Genomic DNA, 16,001 nt, shown 5'->3' with positions numbered 1-16,001 from the left:
GTAACCTGTCCAGGTCCGATTGCAGCCTATTCCTCCCTTCAAGTGTGCGTACTTCTCCCCACATCTTATTGTCATCTGCGAATTTGAAAAGGATGCTTTTTACCCCCTCTTCCAAGTTGCTGATGGAGATGTTGAACAGAGTGGGCCTGAGGACTGAGCCTTGGAGGACCCCACTGCCCGCATCCCTCGGTCAAAAATGACCCGTCTACCACCACTTTCTGGGTGCGGCCCTCCAGCCAATTAGTGACCCATCTGACTGTGTAGGTGTCGATACCATAGTCCCCTAGTTTTTTAGTGAGAATGGGGTGAGAGACGGTGTCAAAGGCCTTCCTAAAGTCCAGAAAGACTATGTCCACCGCAACGCCTGCATCCAAGGATTTGGTGACCTGGTCGTAGAAGGCCACCAGGTTGGTCTGACAGGACCTGCCTCTAATGAACCCGTGTTTGTTGCCCCTAAGCATAATCTCCCCTGCTGGCCCCTTGTGGACATGTGCTAGAATAATTCTCTCAAAAGCTTACCCAGGACCGAGGTAAGACTAACTGGCCTACAGTTTCCTGGGTCCTCCTTCCTCCCTTTTTTGAAAATGGGAACCACATTGGCCCTTTTCCAGTCCTCTGGCACAATGCCAGAGCACCATGAGTGCTCGTAAAGCTGTGCGAGGGGTCCCGCAATGACCTCAGCCAATTCCCTCAGCGCTCTGGGGCGGAGATCATCAGGACCTGCTGATTTTAAATGCATCCAGTCCCTCCAGAAGTTCCCTGACTAGTTCCCCTCTGACCCGAGGCCTGGGTGCGCCTCCCCTGGGGCCTACAGGGTTCCCAGTGCGGGGGGATGAGCCAGTCCCTACTCAGAAAAATGGAGGCAAAGAAATTGTTAAATAGGTTAGCTTTCCTGTCTGGTGTGACAACCAGATTTCCTAGCGTGTCCTGCAGAGGCCCCACATTACCTGGTACCTTCTTTTTGCCCCCTATGTATTTAAAAAAAGGACTTCTTGTTGTCCTTCATCTGGGTGGCTAGTCCTTGGCCTTCCTATCCGCCCCCCTGCAGCCCCGAGCAACTGAGGTATAGTCCTCCCTGGTGATGACCCCTCCCTTCCACTGGGTATACACCTCCTTTTTAGCTAGGAAAGGTTCCTGGATGCTTTTGGTGAGCCATGGGGGCTTTTGCACCCTTTTGCCCCCTTTTGATCCGTGTTGGGATTACCTCTCTTTGGGCTTGGAGGATCTTCTCCTTAAGGAACAACTACTCTCTGAGCAATCATTGAGCTCCAGTATGCTGATGATGCTGTAGCATGTGGTCACTTGGAAACATACCTTCCGGCAGTCATCAATATTGTTTCCGAGGCAGACAAGAAAATGTGACTGATGCTTAACATTCAGAAGACTAAGATCCTCCACCAATAGGCTCCTAATGAACAGTCCCCAGCTCCGGTAATCCAGATCCATGGTGAGACACTAGAGAACACTGAGTATTTCCTATACCCTAGAAACCATCTCCTGTGGAAAGCTGACATTGACAAAGAAATCCCGCATCGCCTCAAATGTGCATGGGTAGCCTTTGGACACCTGCAGAAATGGGTGATCAAAAATCATGACATTGGATCCAAAACCAAGGTCATGGTTAATCAAACAGTCATGATCCCTACCCTGTTGTATGGAGCTGAGACATGGACAACATACAGGAAACATCTAAAGTTGCTGGAGAAATACTATCAATGCTGCCTGCACAAGATCCTCTGAATCCAGTGAGAGGACAGATTCACCAACATTAGCATCCTCCTACAAGCAAGCACTGTGAGTATTGAAGCGATGATCATCCAACATCAACTTTGTTGGGCTGACTGTGTCATCTGGATGTCTGACTCCAGACTCCCAAAGCAAGTTTTATTTTCCCAGCTCAGCCAAGGCTTACACTTAAGAGGAGGACAGAGAAAGCACTTCAGGGATGTCCTCAAGGCCAACTTAAAAAAATGCAACATTGATGTCATCTCACGGGAGACTATCACCCAGGACTGCCCCCAACGGAGCAAGAATCTGTTGCAGGGAACTCAATGCTTTGAAACTTCACGACGGCAACAGGAGATGGAAAAGCGGGAGTGGCAGAAACAGCATGCCGCAGACCAAATGAAGAATCCAGCGCCACCCACCCCACCCGGAAACACATGTCCGAGCTGCAGCAGAGTCCGTTGATCCTGGATCAGCCTCATCAGCCATCTTTCAACACACAGATAAGATGATCATGAAAGATAATCACCCTTGACTGTGAGGGATTGTCAAGACTTACATTGTTATTATTTGTATAAAAAAAAATGAGATTGTGTTTCTCTTTAGCTTTCTGTTATAAGAAAATTGTAATCTAGGCCTGTTTAGAAAAAGTCATTAATTGTGGAAATCTAGATCAGTTCCAGTTAGGGCTGTTGTATTTGGTCTTAACACTGTTTTAAAGCAAAAGGCAAGAGAGCTTCTGGGACCGAACTTAGAGAGGTCCCTCCCTCGAAACATGTTGTACAAACCCTATTGATAAGAGTGGTAGTGGAATAAATATGCAGTTTCCATACCTTTTTTTTTTTTTATGTGGAACAGGTTTGCACAAGATCAAAACCTTTATGTTCAGTTGGATAAATGAGTGCAGCTTGGTTCACATATGTGAGCTTTTTGTAAATATAGTTCTCAAGTTCATGGTTCACCATTGAGATCACAAATACTTATTCTGTCTTGATGAGGGAAGATGCTATAGGGGGAAACTGTTTTCTGCAATAGAGCAAAACACTTAAGTTCATCCTTTGGCAGTGACAGTATGCAAGTATAAATAATTTTAAATGATTAGCTTAATAAATGACTTAAAGCAAAAGTAAGAACAGGCTTGCAATACAAAACATTTATTGCTGCGGTTCAGTAGCCATTTTGTTTTGCATTTAGGGAACGCTTTCTATTCTCTTCCTTGAAACTAACTGTCTTTCCTTAATTGGCACTTGAAAAAGGAGGGAAAGTCGACTATTACTTCCCAGATGTATGTAATGGAAAAAAGGAATGCTGCCAACTTTACTTTCTGGTTTAGTTTCCATTACATTAGGATTATGGTAAGTGATAGAAGCTTAGAGATCATAAAACATTCATTAAAATAATGGCATTATCTTGTTAAGAGAACTTACTGTTATTGGTCTGAGAGCACATTTCTTCCACTCTAGGTCTTGTGTCGTCAGTGTTTCCATTATCATTCTTTGGGCTGGAGACTTTACTAACCTGGGTTAAAAAATTCTCTGTAAACTTTATCTAAACACCTAAATCAGTCTTTGGCAAATAAGATGTCTAGCAGTAGGTGACTTCTTTGGAAAGCTGCTAGAGCAGTGGTTCTCAACCTTTATACACTTAAGGCACCCCTGGGAAAATGCCAGCTGTTAACTTTCACTTCTTGTTTATGGAAAAATAATGGCAATTTTTTCTGTTGCAACAAACTCGAGAAGAGCACAAAAGGTCAGCAATGCTTTTGACACTGGATTCTTACTTGAAATTTCTGGATTTATCTTGTGAATTGTGTGGATGCACACCTAGTATTGCTCAACCATGGCATCCTGTTTGAGGATCTCTGTGCTAAATGAAAATGTGACTATTCAAAGTAACCCCTGCAAGCAAGTACAATTGGGACATTGACTGAGCCATGAAAGTGCTGAAAACCTTTAGTTCAGCTTTAGTTTAACATGCATCAGCGCATATGCAGTTGCCAGCATTGCTACTTGCTTGCCTGTTGGTTGTGGACAAGATTATTCCCTACACAAACTGTAGGGAATTATTTGCTAATATGTTGTATAGGAAGGTGATTCATTTTGCATATTGGGCATATTTTACTTTTTCTTTACTTTTCAGTGTTTTCAAATTATTCAGATAATTTGTTGTTTGAGTTTAAGTTCAAAATAAAAACATCTTCCTCTTACCATAATTGAAAAGAAGATTATCCATCATACCTGTCTCTGACATGTCCACTCTGGTTTTAAGAAAAGGAATCGGGAAGTGATTCCTGCCTTTTTAAGTCAGTGGTGCTCAACCTTCCAGCCTCAGGTGTTGGATGAGAAGCAGAGGGCTGGCTGGTGGGCTGGATCCCATATGCTGGCCTGATCCTGTGTGCTGCATGGAGCTGCAGACCAGTGATCTAGTGCACAGGGTCACAATTTGGCAGCAGGGGAATGGCAATTAATGTTGCCAGTTGTTCTCTGGCAAATTACCAGGTCCATGGGGAGCCCCGGGGGCTGGATGACATGGCTGTGCAGGCCAGAGGTTGAGTATCACCTCTTATAAACTGCTCTTGTGTTATGGCGTTGCCTTTTAGTTTTGGAAAGGTCTGATTTTTCTTGTGGTCAGAAACTAGCTAACTAAACTGTGCATACAGCAGCAAAGCTTTGACCAAGCAAAAGCATCAAAACAAAATTCACTTTGAGATGTGTTTTGTGCACCTTATATGCCATCAGCCGACTGCACAGTTTAAGCTTGTGATGCTGAACAGAGAGGCTTAAGCACAATTAAGTGCATCTGCACAAGGAGGTTGGATCAATGTAAATTAAATCATGGTTCGGTTAAATTAGTTCAGTGACTCTACTGTAGGCTTACAAATGGCTTCAAATGGACAGTGTTTAGTGCATTTATGGAACTAGGATATTCACTTGTTTTTAGCTTTCTTCCTTATGGTATGGTTTGCTTACATAAAGGACTCGGACTCTGTGATGGCTCATCTCGTAAAACTATGTTCATTCTTCCTTTTTTGGTTGTCTGTTAAAAGATGATCTGTGATTTGTTTAAAACATTCAGCCCCACCCCCCCTTTTTTATTTCTTGATAACACAGAGATTCATCCCTCCATTAGAAATTCAGCCTAGCCAAGGAAATCCTCATGTTCATGGTCATGGCATTGAACTATCATGATTTACCTAATTAACAGATATATGGCTACTTGCACTGGCAGCCGTAGAAATAAAATAGTACTAAGAGCCAACACAAGCAGTCTACCTGAGGTGCTTTCTATATTTTCACATCTTAGTCATCCTCAGGGATTGAAGCACTTCAGTGTATGAACACAGTATAATTCCATTTCTGCTGTAGAAGCTGCAGCTTCTGACTAATAAAAAGAGAACTTTATACAGGGCAATAGAAAAAGGTAAATGACAACGGGGGCAATTTTTCTGTATCTAAAATGTGATTAAGATCTTGCAGAGTTATATTGTGTTCATTTCTCTTTGTCATTGAAGTGTGGTGTTCCCTTTCAAGAAGATGATGTGATTCTACTTAATGGCAATAAAGATGACATGGAAAATCTGAAGAAGAGAATGGAGGATAGAAGACTTAAAAATAAATTGGGAAAGGTAATGTTTCTATGTAGATTTAAAAAACGCAAGAATATTATAAAAGGATGTTATCTGTAATGAAACCTTGTATGAATTTATTTTGTGGCTATAAGTTCAACTCCTAATTATGGGATTCTTCAGAGAGTCTCTGTGTTAAACTACTCTGATTTAGTATTTGTTGATAAATCTGTGTAGTTTGTCTAGGACACATAGATAAAAAATGTTTTAGTCTTAACCATGACAAAATATTTGTAAGTGTTTAGTTTTTACTTCATACAACTGTAAACCTAAATGAAACTTGGACTTTTGGGTCCAAATTACAAAAACATCAAAAGTTTGGGTGGGGGAATGGCAAGTGACAGGAAATAGCAAACCCCTTCCATTTTTGGTGGTAGGGTTCATTTAGGTTTATGTATGCTTGACTTTTTTTGAAAGCAGGCTTTGAGAACTGGTAAAGCCCCCTCTTGGTCGTACACACCTTCATTTCTTTGAGAAGCCTAACACTGGAATTCATAAAAGTATTAGTAGCTGTGGCAGCACACTTAAGAATGAGAAATTCATTGTCTCCTTACCTGGATCACTAGGTGATAGAAAGGAACCTTAATAAGCCATCCTGTACTTAGCCTGTTCAGCATTTGGAAATAGATGCTATTATAATAGGTACTCTCTAGTTAGAATGTGACTAGCCCTGTTGGGCTTCAATGTATATATAAATCCAGCACAGTTCAAGAGACTTCCATTTGGTCAAATACAAGCCCCAAAATAGGAAGATCTTTCAGCGATGGAACTGCCAGCATCTTCCATAAATTACCTCTGTTCTCCTGCCAAATCCAACTCCCTCATTCTGTTCCATGAAACAGGAACTTTGAGTTATAATGTGTATAACAAGTCTAAATTCCTGTTTCCCTTTCTTATCTACTTTTGCATTCCCTGGCAATTATTTATTTTTAAGCTGTTTACTTAAAAATAATAAACATCTTAAAAATAAGCTTCCTGTTGTTCACTTCCATTTTGAGCCTTGTTTCCTGTTCAAAACCCAAACTAAAATCATACATCTGTCTGAATATGGAATTCATTGTCGAAAACAAGGTAACAGAAATGTTTCTGCAGTGCTGTTCTGCTGAGCTAAGTACAGGAAGTCAAAAAGCCCAAAGCTGAATCAGTTCAATCTTCGCAAGTTAATCTAAGCTGCCTAGATTCAACCAACAAGCAAGTGAACAGACATTCATTTTTGTTTCCAGAAATGCAGCCACATACATGCCTGCAGTGGCCCAGGCCAGTAGCCAGGGCGGGCACTAGAGCATGCCTCCCTGCTCAGCTGGAGCAGACAGCTTGGGCCAAGGCTAGCCTGCCCACCCTGCAAAAGGGGTTTTGTGAAGGAGGTAGAAAGCATCCTGGGCTGCTGGGGGACTGTGAATTAGCTTGAATCTTGAGGGGATCTGGGACAGAAATTCAATAAAACAATTTAATCTAAATCAGTTGAGTCTGATACTGCCTTCATCCAGGTTTATCTTAAACCAATTCTGACCATTTTAAAAGTGGTTTATGTGTACTGAATTTCTGTTGTGTTTAAATATTTGAACTGGTTTCCAATCACTTGCAGCTGTTCACATGTGAAACCTGTCTTAAGTGACCACTTAGAGATGAATGAGAAATGTATTGGGTTTGTGCTTTAAGGTTCCTTTATAATAAACATTTAATTCAGGCGATTGCCAAGTAAGGTTCTACACCAGGGGCAACTAATTATTTTGGGTGGAGGACTGCTTAACAAGTTTTGGTGAGGTGCTGAGGGCCACAAGGGTAGCCCCGCCCCTTGGCAGGTGCCTCACCCCCTTGTCACCATCTTGTAACCAGAAGTCCTGACTGCTGACCTTTGCATTTGGGAGTCTCTCCCTTGCCCAGGAAGTACTCCTTTTGGGGTGGGGGGCAGTTTGCTTGTATATTGTGTGTCTAGGGGTGCAGGGGGTGTGGTTGGGGGGGTGTGGGGTGTGGGTATGGTGCAGAGGCAGTGTGGGGGCATAGGGGTATATGGGGAAGGGTATGGGGGTATTGTGGGGGGGTGTGGTTGAGGTGTGGAGTGTGTGGGTGCATGTATGTGGGGTGGGTATGGTGAGGGTCAGGGTGTGGGTTTACGTGTGGAATGTATATTTGTGGGGTGTGTGGCTGGAGTGCGTTGGACAGTGGTGTGTGTGTGTGTGTGTGTGTGTGTGTGTGGGTTTGGAGGTGTCGGGGTGTGGGTGCATGTGTGGGGTGTGGGTGGGTTGGCTGTGTGCATGAGGGGGCTTTCCCCCCTGCCTGCCCTTTGCAATGTGGCTGAGCCTAGCCCTCCATGGGCAGGGGGAAGGGGAAGGGACTTGGTGCTGCCTGCCTGGCTCGCAGCATGCTGCAAAGGGCAGGAAAGCAGCTGCCGCCACTGGCAGCAACAGAAACCCCTGCGAGACGGGAGAGGGGCAGACAGCTGAGCCTGGCATCACCAGCTCTCTTAGTCTCTGTCCCATACCTTCTGCTGCTGTTGCTCCTCTATCACCTGCCTGCGTGGTGGGGTTGCACCAAGTGCATGCTGGCTTCTGCTGCTGTTGCTCCCCACCCCTCCTGTCTGTCCCTGCCTGCGGGACTTTGTGAGCAGTCAAGCTCCTTCAGCCCCCTGCTCCCCACTCCATCCACACATGCTTCCCTGCCCCACACAAGCAGGACCAGAGTGAGCTGCAGGCAGAGCCCACCCCGCTCCGTCAACACTGCAGCTTCCCCTCCCTACCTGCCCAGAGCACTGCAGCAGGGACAGCTGTTGTGCTCCCCCAGTTTCCAGCAACTCCTCGTGTACACACGCTATATAAAAGACTAAAAATTTATTGTTGAGTTATTATGCAATCACCTCTACGTAAACTACACAAATCATGACAAAAATATTTTTGTAATAAACTTAAAATATGTTACAGTAGGTGTTTGACTTTTAGTGTATGATTCCTTTTTTTTCTGGTTCTGAGATTGCAACTTCCCCTCCCAAAAGGAGTATTTCTGGGGGGCAAAAGGAGGGACTTCTGTTGGCAATGGTTAGGGGTGGGATTTCTGGTCCCAAAATGGCAACCAGGGTGCAGGGCACCTGTCAAGGGGCGGGGCCACCCATGCAGCCTTTGATTGCTCACCAAACCTCATTAAGCAGTCCTCCACCCAAAATAATTGCCTGCCCTGATGTACCTGGTTCTGGGTAAAGCTTTTCTATCACGAGAACAAACCTAGATGATTTGAATGTGTATGCAGCCTTGGTGTTTTGTTTGTTTCCCCTAGTTCTGTCCCCAAGCACTGTGAACAGTCGGTCACCATCCTTTGTATAACAGCCTCTATGTACTGGAAGACTTAATGGTGCTTCCCCCTTCCCTTGACTAAATAAACCAAGCTGCTTCATGTTCTAGCAAAAATAATAATTTATTACCTTTCAGTAACTAATATTTTACTATTTTACCCATTTTGATGGACAGTTAGATTTAACCTGTTTTTACCTCCTCATGAGTAGCAATTTGTTACAACCTGTGTTTACTGTATTTATTTTCTGACGGTAAAGTTTGTTGTCCTTGTTATTGTCAGCCAAAATTATTGTAGCCAGAGTTATTGTAGCATTTTATGCTAGAAGTGCCTGATATAAATAAAGTATGCTATGCTGAAAGCTGTTCTCAGTCCAAAAAGCTAGGAATTGATAATTGCCCTATAGCAACTAGATTATATCTCCCCCCCCCCCGCCTCCCAACTTGAATGATCAGAACTCTTATATGAATCTGGCATCCATACAAAATTGTTTCCTTACCTAGTTTCAGGAACAAGAAGTTTCTGGTCACATTACCTCCTTAAAAAAAAATGAAGTTGTAAAGTCTTGGTTGCTGTTAAGTGACCAGTTGTTAGATTTGGTGCACAGAGCATCAGAATGAATGTGTTTTGCATGCTTCCTCACATACCCTCTCTGTTCTGAAAGGAGACAAACCATAGAAACATACAGGGATGTACATTTTGGTGTCATCCCTATCCTAGCAAAGATGGAGGCACAGAGAAGAGATTAGTATTTGCACGTGCGTAACAGCAAATGATCACTAGAAATCTGCCTGGTTTTATTATGGTGGCCTTTTACCACCACCTTCTGGATGAGATCTAGAGCAGCATCTACTGTGTTACTTACTTCCCCTAACGTTGTCTCCTGTCGTGTAGACTCCACAGCATATTCTAAATGTATGTTCAGTGTTTCCTTCTTTGGATTTAGTTAGTCAGAATTGTAAAATTCTTCTGAGATGTTACTAAGTCAGTATTTGTATAACATTTATACAACAAACACTGCTATAGTTTGCAGGGCGGGGTTTACTATAGGACTGGTCTGGGGGCGGGAGGTACACACACAACTAGACTTTTAACTTCTTTTTTTTTGTATGTTGTGTGCTTTTTATTAGCTTGGTTCATTTAAAGAAGAAACCAGTCAAGCCAAAAATTGGTTTTAGGCAGCTTAGTTTCAGCCTGTGCATTGTTTTGCCAAGGCATCTGTGAGGTCAGCATCTTTTTTTCCAGATTGAAAGGGTATGTAACGCTTAAAGCAACTATATGGAAAGCGCAAAGTTATTTTATAAAATGTACAAGCGTAACAAATAGAATTAAGTCTCTAAAACACAAAATTGACATTAAGTAACACATGCAGCTTTTTAAAGTAGGTTCTCAACTTTCTGCTTACATTGTTCCAGAAATCAAAGAAATGCAAGGCAGCAGAATCAGTTTCTCAACAGGACGCCACTGAAGGTAATTTTCTCACAACTTCAGGTTGGCTTTACTATTAGAGTTATGAAACAAGTTAATGATTCAGTCGCGGGGGATTTTCTTTCTTTTGTAGGTTCTCCCGGACCGTCCAAAGTAAAGAATGTAAATGATGACCTGAACTCTAGTTCTGGAGAAAAGAAACAGATTATATTCACCAAAGGCACAGGTTAGTGTGCATGTGTCCTAGTGTAACTGAACAATTTTGTAAATTGCTCCACGCTGTTAAAATAATTTTAAAGGAACTATTTTGAATTACTTCATGCCACATTTTCAGTTGAGTTTCTATACAGCCTCCCCGTACATTTGTGCAGTGACCTTGCAAACACTTTGCATATACGTGTATTAATTTTTAAACTGTTCGTAAGATGTTAAAACCTGCCTATATAAAGCCCATTAAGAGGTAATATTCAAACTTGTTTGTATATATTCCAAAAGGCTGCAGGGGTCCTACAAAGTTCTGCCTTAGACCCTTTCTCTCCACACTGTACACATTATTCTGCATAATCTCATCCACAGATACAAATTCAACTGCCATTTCTTAGTCTACATCTCTCAGATCTACCCCTCTATTCCAGACCTGTCGTCTTCTGTGCAAACTAAAATCTTGTGTGCATCTCTGACATCCCTTTGTGGATGACTAGCCATCTAGTCATTTGCTCTTACTCTGCATTGCTAGCCGATCTCTTAATCCCCTCCACTCTCACCGGTCACTCTGTCTCCTTTCCCCAAATAATGTGGACAGCATCGCCAGTCTGCCTGTTGTTCATTCCCACAGCATGGGCATCATCTTTCAGTTGGCATTCTCTATATCTTCACATCCAAGCCCTAAATCTTACCGATTCTTGCTTTTTAAGATTCAAGAAGCATAATTTTGTGGGCACTTCTTTCAAAGGAAACAAACCCTCTTTGCATATTTTAATAACTTGCTAGTCCTCCAGTTAGCTACTGCTCTGCTGCCCATCATTAAGGACATTCAGCGTGAAACTGAGAGAATTTGGCTGCCTTTTAATCCCAAGGAGACAGCACCAGTTTAGGTTGCATATATATATTGCACAATTCATTTGCTCAATTGCTTTAATTCTTATGATTTTTTTTATCCAGAGACTGGGGGGAAAAAAACAACCCTCGTATATTTTAAAATCAGTTATTGTTTAGAAATGAGTCATTTTCTGAAGGGAAAATAATCTGAAGAGTCTGATATTAAATAATGAGCTTTAGTGTTTCTCTGTGGTGAGCCTAGAGTATTTACATTATAAATGTCCTATCTTCTCCTCCATACAGAGCTGCAGATTTCTTCAGTCTATAATAGATCGTGTTTAAACTGTTTCATCCCAGTTTCTTCTAATTGCTAATGGGTGTCTGTGCTGTCTTGAATAACACTTGAAATTAATTTCTCACAGAACATAATGCAAAGGGAAAAAAATCACTTGACCCTTTTTGAAATGACAAGTCATTGGTTTCTGTCTGGAGACCTAGTTGCTTTAATGAACTAGGGAAAAAAAATGAAAAACAAAGCTAAGGAGGAAACATGAGGTAGGCTGTGGGCAGGAAAGAAATGAACTTTGCTAGATGCTGTCCCTTGAGGTTTGCATGCATTTATTACAAGATGCATTTCTGCATTATTTTCAAATGTGTTGGTGCTGTTTTCTTCCCAGTGTTAATTTTGGGGGATGACAATGGAAAGCAGCTCTGTCTAGGTCAAACATGCAGACAGGCTTCTAACTGTTTTTGTGCCTAAAATGTACTCATTGTAGGCAGTTTAGGGAAGACTTTTGCGCTGTTTTTTCTCTTTACTTGTGAGCCACAACTGCAGCTTTTCAGAAATACTTCTGTGTCCTTTTGAGAACATGGTGGTAGCAGCAGGTGAAGTGCATAGAAATGGTGTCACAAATAATGGGGAGGCATTTTTCCTGGCTTCAATGAGAAATGATTAAATGACTATCAGGCCATTGTTGTTGTCTATAAGGGACTTCATAAAGGATAAAGGGAGTAGATAGATTTTAAATGTGTCACAAGTGTTGCCTTTGGCATTTGACAGCTATTTTTCAAACAATAGGGGGAGAAATCCTCCCACCTTTATGTGTGAAGACTGGAGCTTAGAGCTTTCTCTTTGGCTTGCTGCAACTGATGCTTCTAGTACTATGTTAGAGTATGTGCATTCATAGGAGAGAAATCTACTTCCCAAGCTGAGTTGAACAGATGTTTTAATGAGTCTGGAAAGGAGTATGAATTACATGACTTAAACATATTTTTTCCTAGTCTGCCAGAGATGTTCCTGGCAGGCCAATTTCTGAATGTTTTGGAGCTGTAGAAATGACTTTTTTTTAAAAAACTAATATGCAATTGCAAAAAAGCTAAAATGTCTTGTGTTTCTGTTCCTTCCTTTTTTTCCACCCCTCCCCAATAGAGGCTATTGGAAGTCCATCAACTGTGCCAGGAAAAGCTGCTTCATCTGGTACCACCAAGAGATGCATCACGGAGAGGGAGGATAAATCGGAGGCATACAAATCTATTTTTACATCACACAGCTCAGCAAAACGCTCCAAGGAAGAATCTTCCAATTGGATTACTCACACAGCATACTATTTCTGAAACAATACTCTGCATGATTGTAACAGGCAGTTCTGCTTGCCTTCCTTAGGCTTTTTTTCTGGAAAACTGATACAGTGTATTCATTTATAATCTGATGTTATTTGGAATTACTCAATTTGCAAGTTGTTTATAACTTTCTGAATAGCCAATACACTTTGCTTACCTATAGATACTGTTAGATAAGAAGAAGATAGCAGTCATCCATGTCCTAATAAAATCAAGAAATCTTTGTAAATTCAAAATTATTCGGGCTCATTCTGTCATCCTCCGTCACAATGACTAGTGTCTTACTCTTGGTTCTAGTGCAAGTGAAGGGCATAGTTAAAAATACACTTTTCTGTGCTATCAATTTTAGCTGAAACTGTCATTGCACTTTTGTTTGGATTCAGTAAGAAGGCTGAACTTTTTTTGTAACTACCTAACATTGCTTACAACCAATAAAAGAACAATGGGACTGCTTTTCATACATTAGCTAATTTAACCCTTCTCATAACCAGCATGTTTTTCCCTTTTCATGGTTCTGTAGAGCACTTTCAGTGTCTGTCCTGGAGTCATATGGCTATCTTAGAAGTAAAGAGAGAGTTTTTTGTTTTTTTTACAAGAATTGTCTATTCCATTTATCTGAAAAATATAAAGATCTTAGCAAAATGCCTGCAGATGCATGGATTAGCAGACACAGAACTGGCCATAGTTTGGGAGTCCTGACCCGCCAAAGCAGGTAGGGCAAATCACTATGTCTGTGTATTTGTAAAATGGGAGTAAGACCTCCTTTTCTAAAAATGCTTTGGCATCTACTGATGGAAAAATCTGTAAAAGATGGATATCGTGGCTAGCACCATCTGGTTAAAGCCCATTTATGATTCTAGCACATGAAAATGCATATCATGGATCCATACACACATTGAAAGAACAGTGATTCTGGCACAAGGGTTTGGATGGAAGTGCAGACGATCACAGAGCACTCCTTGGGCCAATTGCTAACACAATCAGTTTTTGAAACTGTATTTGTGTGTAAAGTAGGTTCTGCAGTTTGGCCCATTTGCTATGATTTCTGTATCAAAATCTAAGACTTAAGCAAAATTAAGGAGTTTGCTGTTATGTATTTTAAATGTTTTCTGTGCTGAATTGCAGGCAGAATAATTGGCGCTGAAAACTTCAAGGTCTCTTCCCAGCTGTTTTTCTGACTCTGCTAATTTCACTCTTTCAGTGCAGTTTAATTGAGGGTAGTTAGACTGTGGAAGAGCAGGCTATGCATTTCAATGCATATTCTGGTTCTTCCTTGGAAGTGCATGCAGGAGTGTTTGGAGGATTTTTCTATCATAGGAAGAATCTCAGAACTCATCCATGGGTTGGTGGGGGGATAAAAAGCTGTGGGCTAAATTTTTGGAGAGTTTCCAAAAAACTTATATTTGTGAAGGCAAATATTTCCTTTGTATTGTAGTGTTATATGTGCAAATGCTATTCACAGGCAGGCTTTTATGTGTGCAAACAGTTATGCTCACATACTCTAGTATGCTTTGATAAAGACCATTTTAAACTTGGGCCCCGTATTTCTGTCCGTGGAATGATTCTCTTTCCTTATGCATACTGTTTCGTAATAAGTGAAATGTGCTGCCTTCAAAACAGCTCCATAACCCATGATGCTAGATTCCTAACCTCAGAGTATTAAAACACAATGAACATTTTGGGGGGTTTAAATTGAGGTAAGTCTCAAAACTTATATATAAGGGTGTTTCAGAAAGTAACAGTAATTTTGAAATAAAACCCATTTTGCGTGCAGTAATGGTTTACTGGAGCACATTACTTCTCTACGTAGCTGCAAGCAATGGGCGCATTCATCTGTGTTTCCCCCTGTTGTGTAGTTTTTTCCCACTTTGCCAGACCATACAGTGTGGGCAACCATTTTGTCATTACTTTCTGAAACGCCCTTGGATATGAGACTGCTGCTATGCGGAGCAAGAAATAGTGTCTTGCTCTTATTTTCATCAAGTTTCTCTGTAATTTTGTTTGAAGAAAAGTGGTTGATCATGTCATATGACCACAGATATTCGTGTTAGCATGCCTGGAGGACACTATCCCAATGCTTATGATGTTTGAATCGAACAATTTTTAGTTTATTGTGAGCTTTCCTGAGTCAATAATTCTGTTGTTAAGATTCTAAATGTAGACAGTAATTACCTACATAAAGTGATCAAAGTAAAGTCTGGAAGCTTCCCCTTTCCCTCTCCTTCTCCCTTCCCTACACATTTTCACTAGCATTTGTTCAAACTAACCAGGATAGAATTACAATAAGAAGGAAGATATTTAAAGCTCCTGCCCAATGTAACATAGTTACTTTTGTGTGTTTAAAATGATTAATTAGTCTTGTAATTTATTTTGAAAAGTGTCCCCCTTTGTAATCTGTAACAGTTAATTGGAAATTCAGATGATTTGTTTATGTTTGCACAGGTAGTCTTTCTGATTCATGTGTGTTGAATGCAACTGCTGATATTTTATTATTATTTTGATAAGCATAATTAAGCAATTGTTTCCACAGTTGGTTTGTCATGGAATTTACATGGTAAGCATTTTTGTTTTCCAAATATAGGATAGAGTCTCACATTTTTTTCACATCAAAACAGTTTGCATTTTAGTTGAGCTTCAATGAATCACTTTGCTACATTTTTATATGTGCTAGCATGAGCTTTATTCTTCCTATTTTTTTTCTGTTCATCATTATCCTTTATTATTTGGTACAGGCAAACAATAAGCTTAATGCAGGAAAAGATACACAATGACAATCACTTCTCTTCTTTTTCAGTCTTATTCTATTTTAAGAGCGTGCATTTAACTCCTACTATTTTTTTATTGGGCTGCATTTCTTTCTCCTTTTCTTTTTTTTTTGAACATAGCAGCCCTATGGGATTAAAGTTTAGTTATTTTATTTGGTTATTACATATTGCTTTGCTACCATGTATAAGGATATGAGAATAAATATTTTAGAACTTGGAGTAAGCAATATTGTTTTCTTTCCTTGACCGTTGTTTCTGGATGTTAGCATTAATGCCCTGGCTTTCTTACACGGGTTTAAACCTAAGCTTTTTAAATAGGATCCAGCCTGCTAAGTCATTCCCTGCTCATTTGAGGCATTTTAGTGATCTCCTTTTTGGGTTTTTTTTTCCCCTGGATCATGTATTTCACAATATGCTTATGACTTCCACAATAATTTTAAGTACTTTCTGACTTTCATTATATACTAGGCAATTTATGCCGTGCTCTTCTTATAAGTTATGTTTGTTTTTAGAACGTG

At 40.9% G+C, this 16,001-nt stretch overlaps 1 protein-coding gene across 1 annotated transcript in view; it reads left to right on the top strand.

Moving 5' to 3' along the window:
- RTFDC1 (replication termination factor 2 domain containing 1) overlaps positions 1 to 15,702 on the top strand; it is a 55,739-nt gene extending 40,037 nt beyond the window's left edge. Inside the window, exons 6-9 of the mRNA XM_019510207.1 lie at positions 5,237 to 5,350; positions 10,048 to 10,102; positions 10,194 to 10,286; positions 12,528 to 15,702. Of these exons, the coding sequence (XP_019365752.1) occupies positions 5,237 to 5,350; positions 10,048 to 10,102; positions 10,194 to 10,286; positions 12,528 to 12,712 (447 nt within the window). The 3' untranslated portion in view covers positions 12,713 to 15,702. The remainder of the gene's footprint in view (positions 1 to 5,236; positions 5,351 to 10,047; positions 10,103 to 10,193; positions 10,287 to 12,527) is intronic.
- The last annotated feature ends 299 nt before the right edge of the window (positions 15,703 to 16,001 follow it).

This window comes from Gavialis gangeticus, unplaced genomic scaffold (genome assembly GCF_001723915.1).
Source record: "Gavialis gangeticus isolate Ggan-Ray unplaced genomic scaffold, GavGan_comp1, whole genome shotgun sequence".
NCBI lineage: Eukaryota > Metazoa > Chordata > Crocodylia > Gavialidae > Gavialis > Gavialis gangeticus.
The sequence above is the reverse complement of the archived record's forward strand: the minus strand, read 5'-3'. Positions and strand labels throughout refer to the sequence as shown.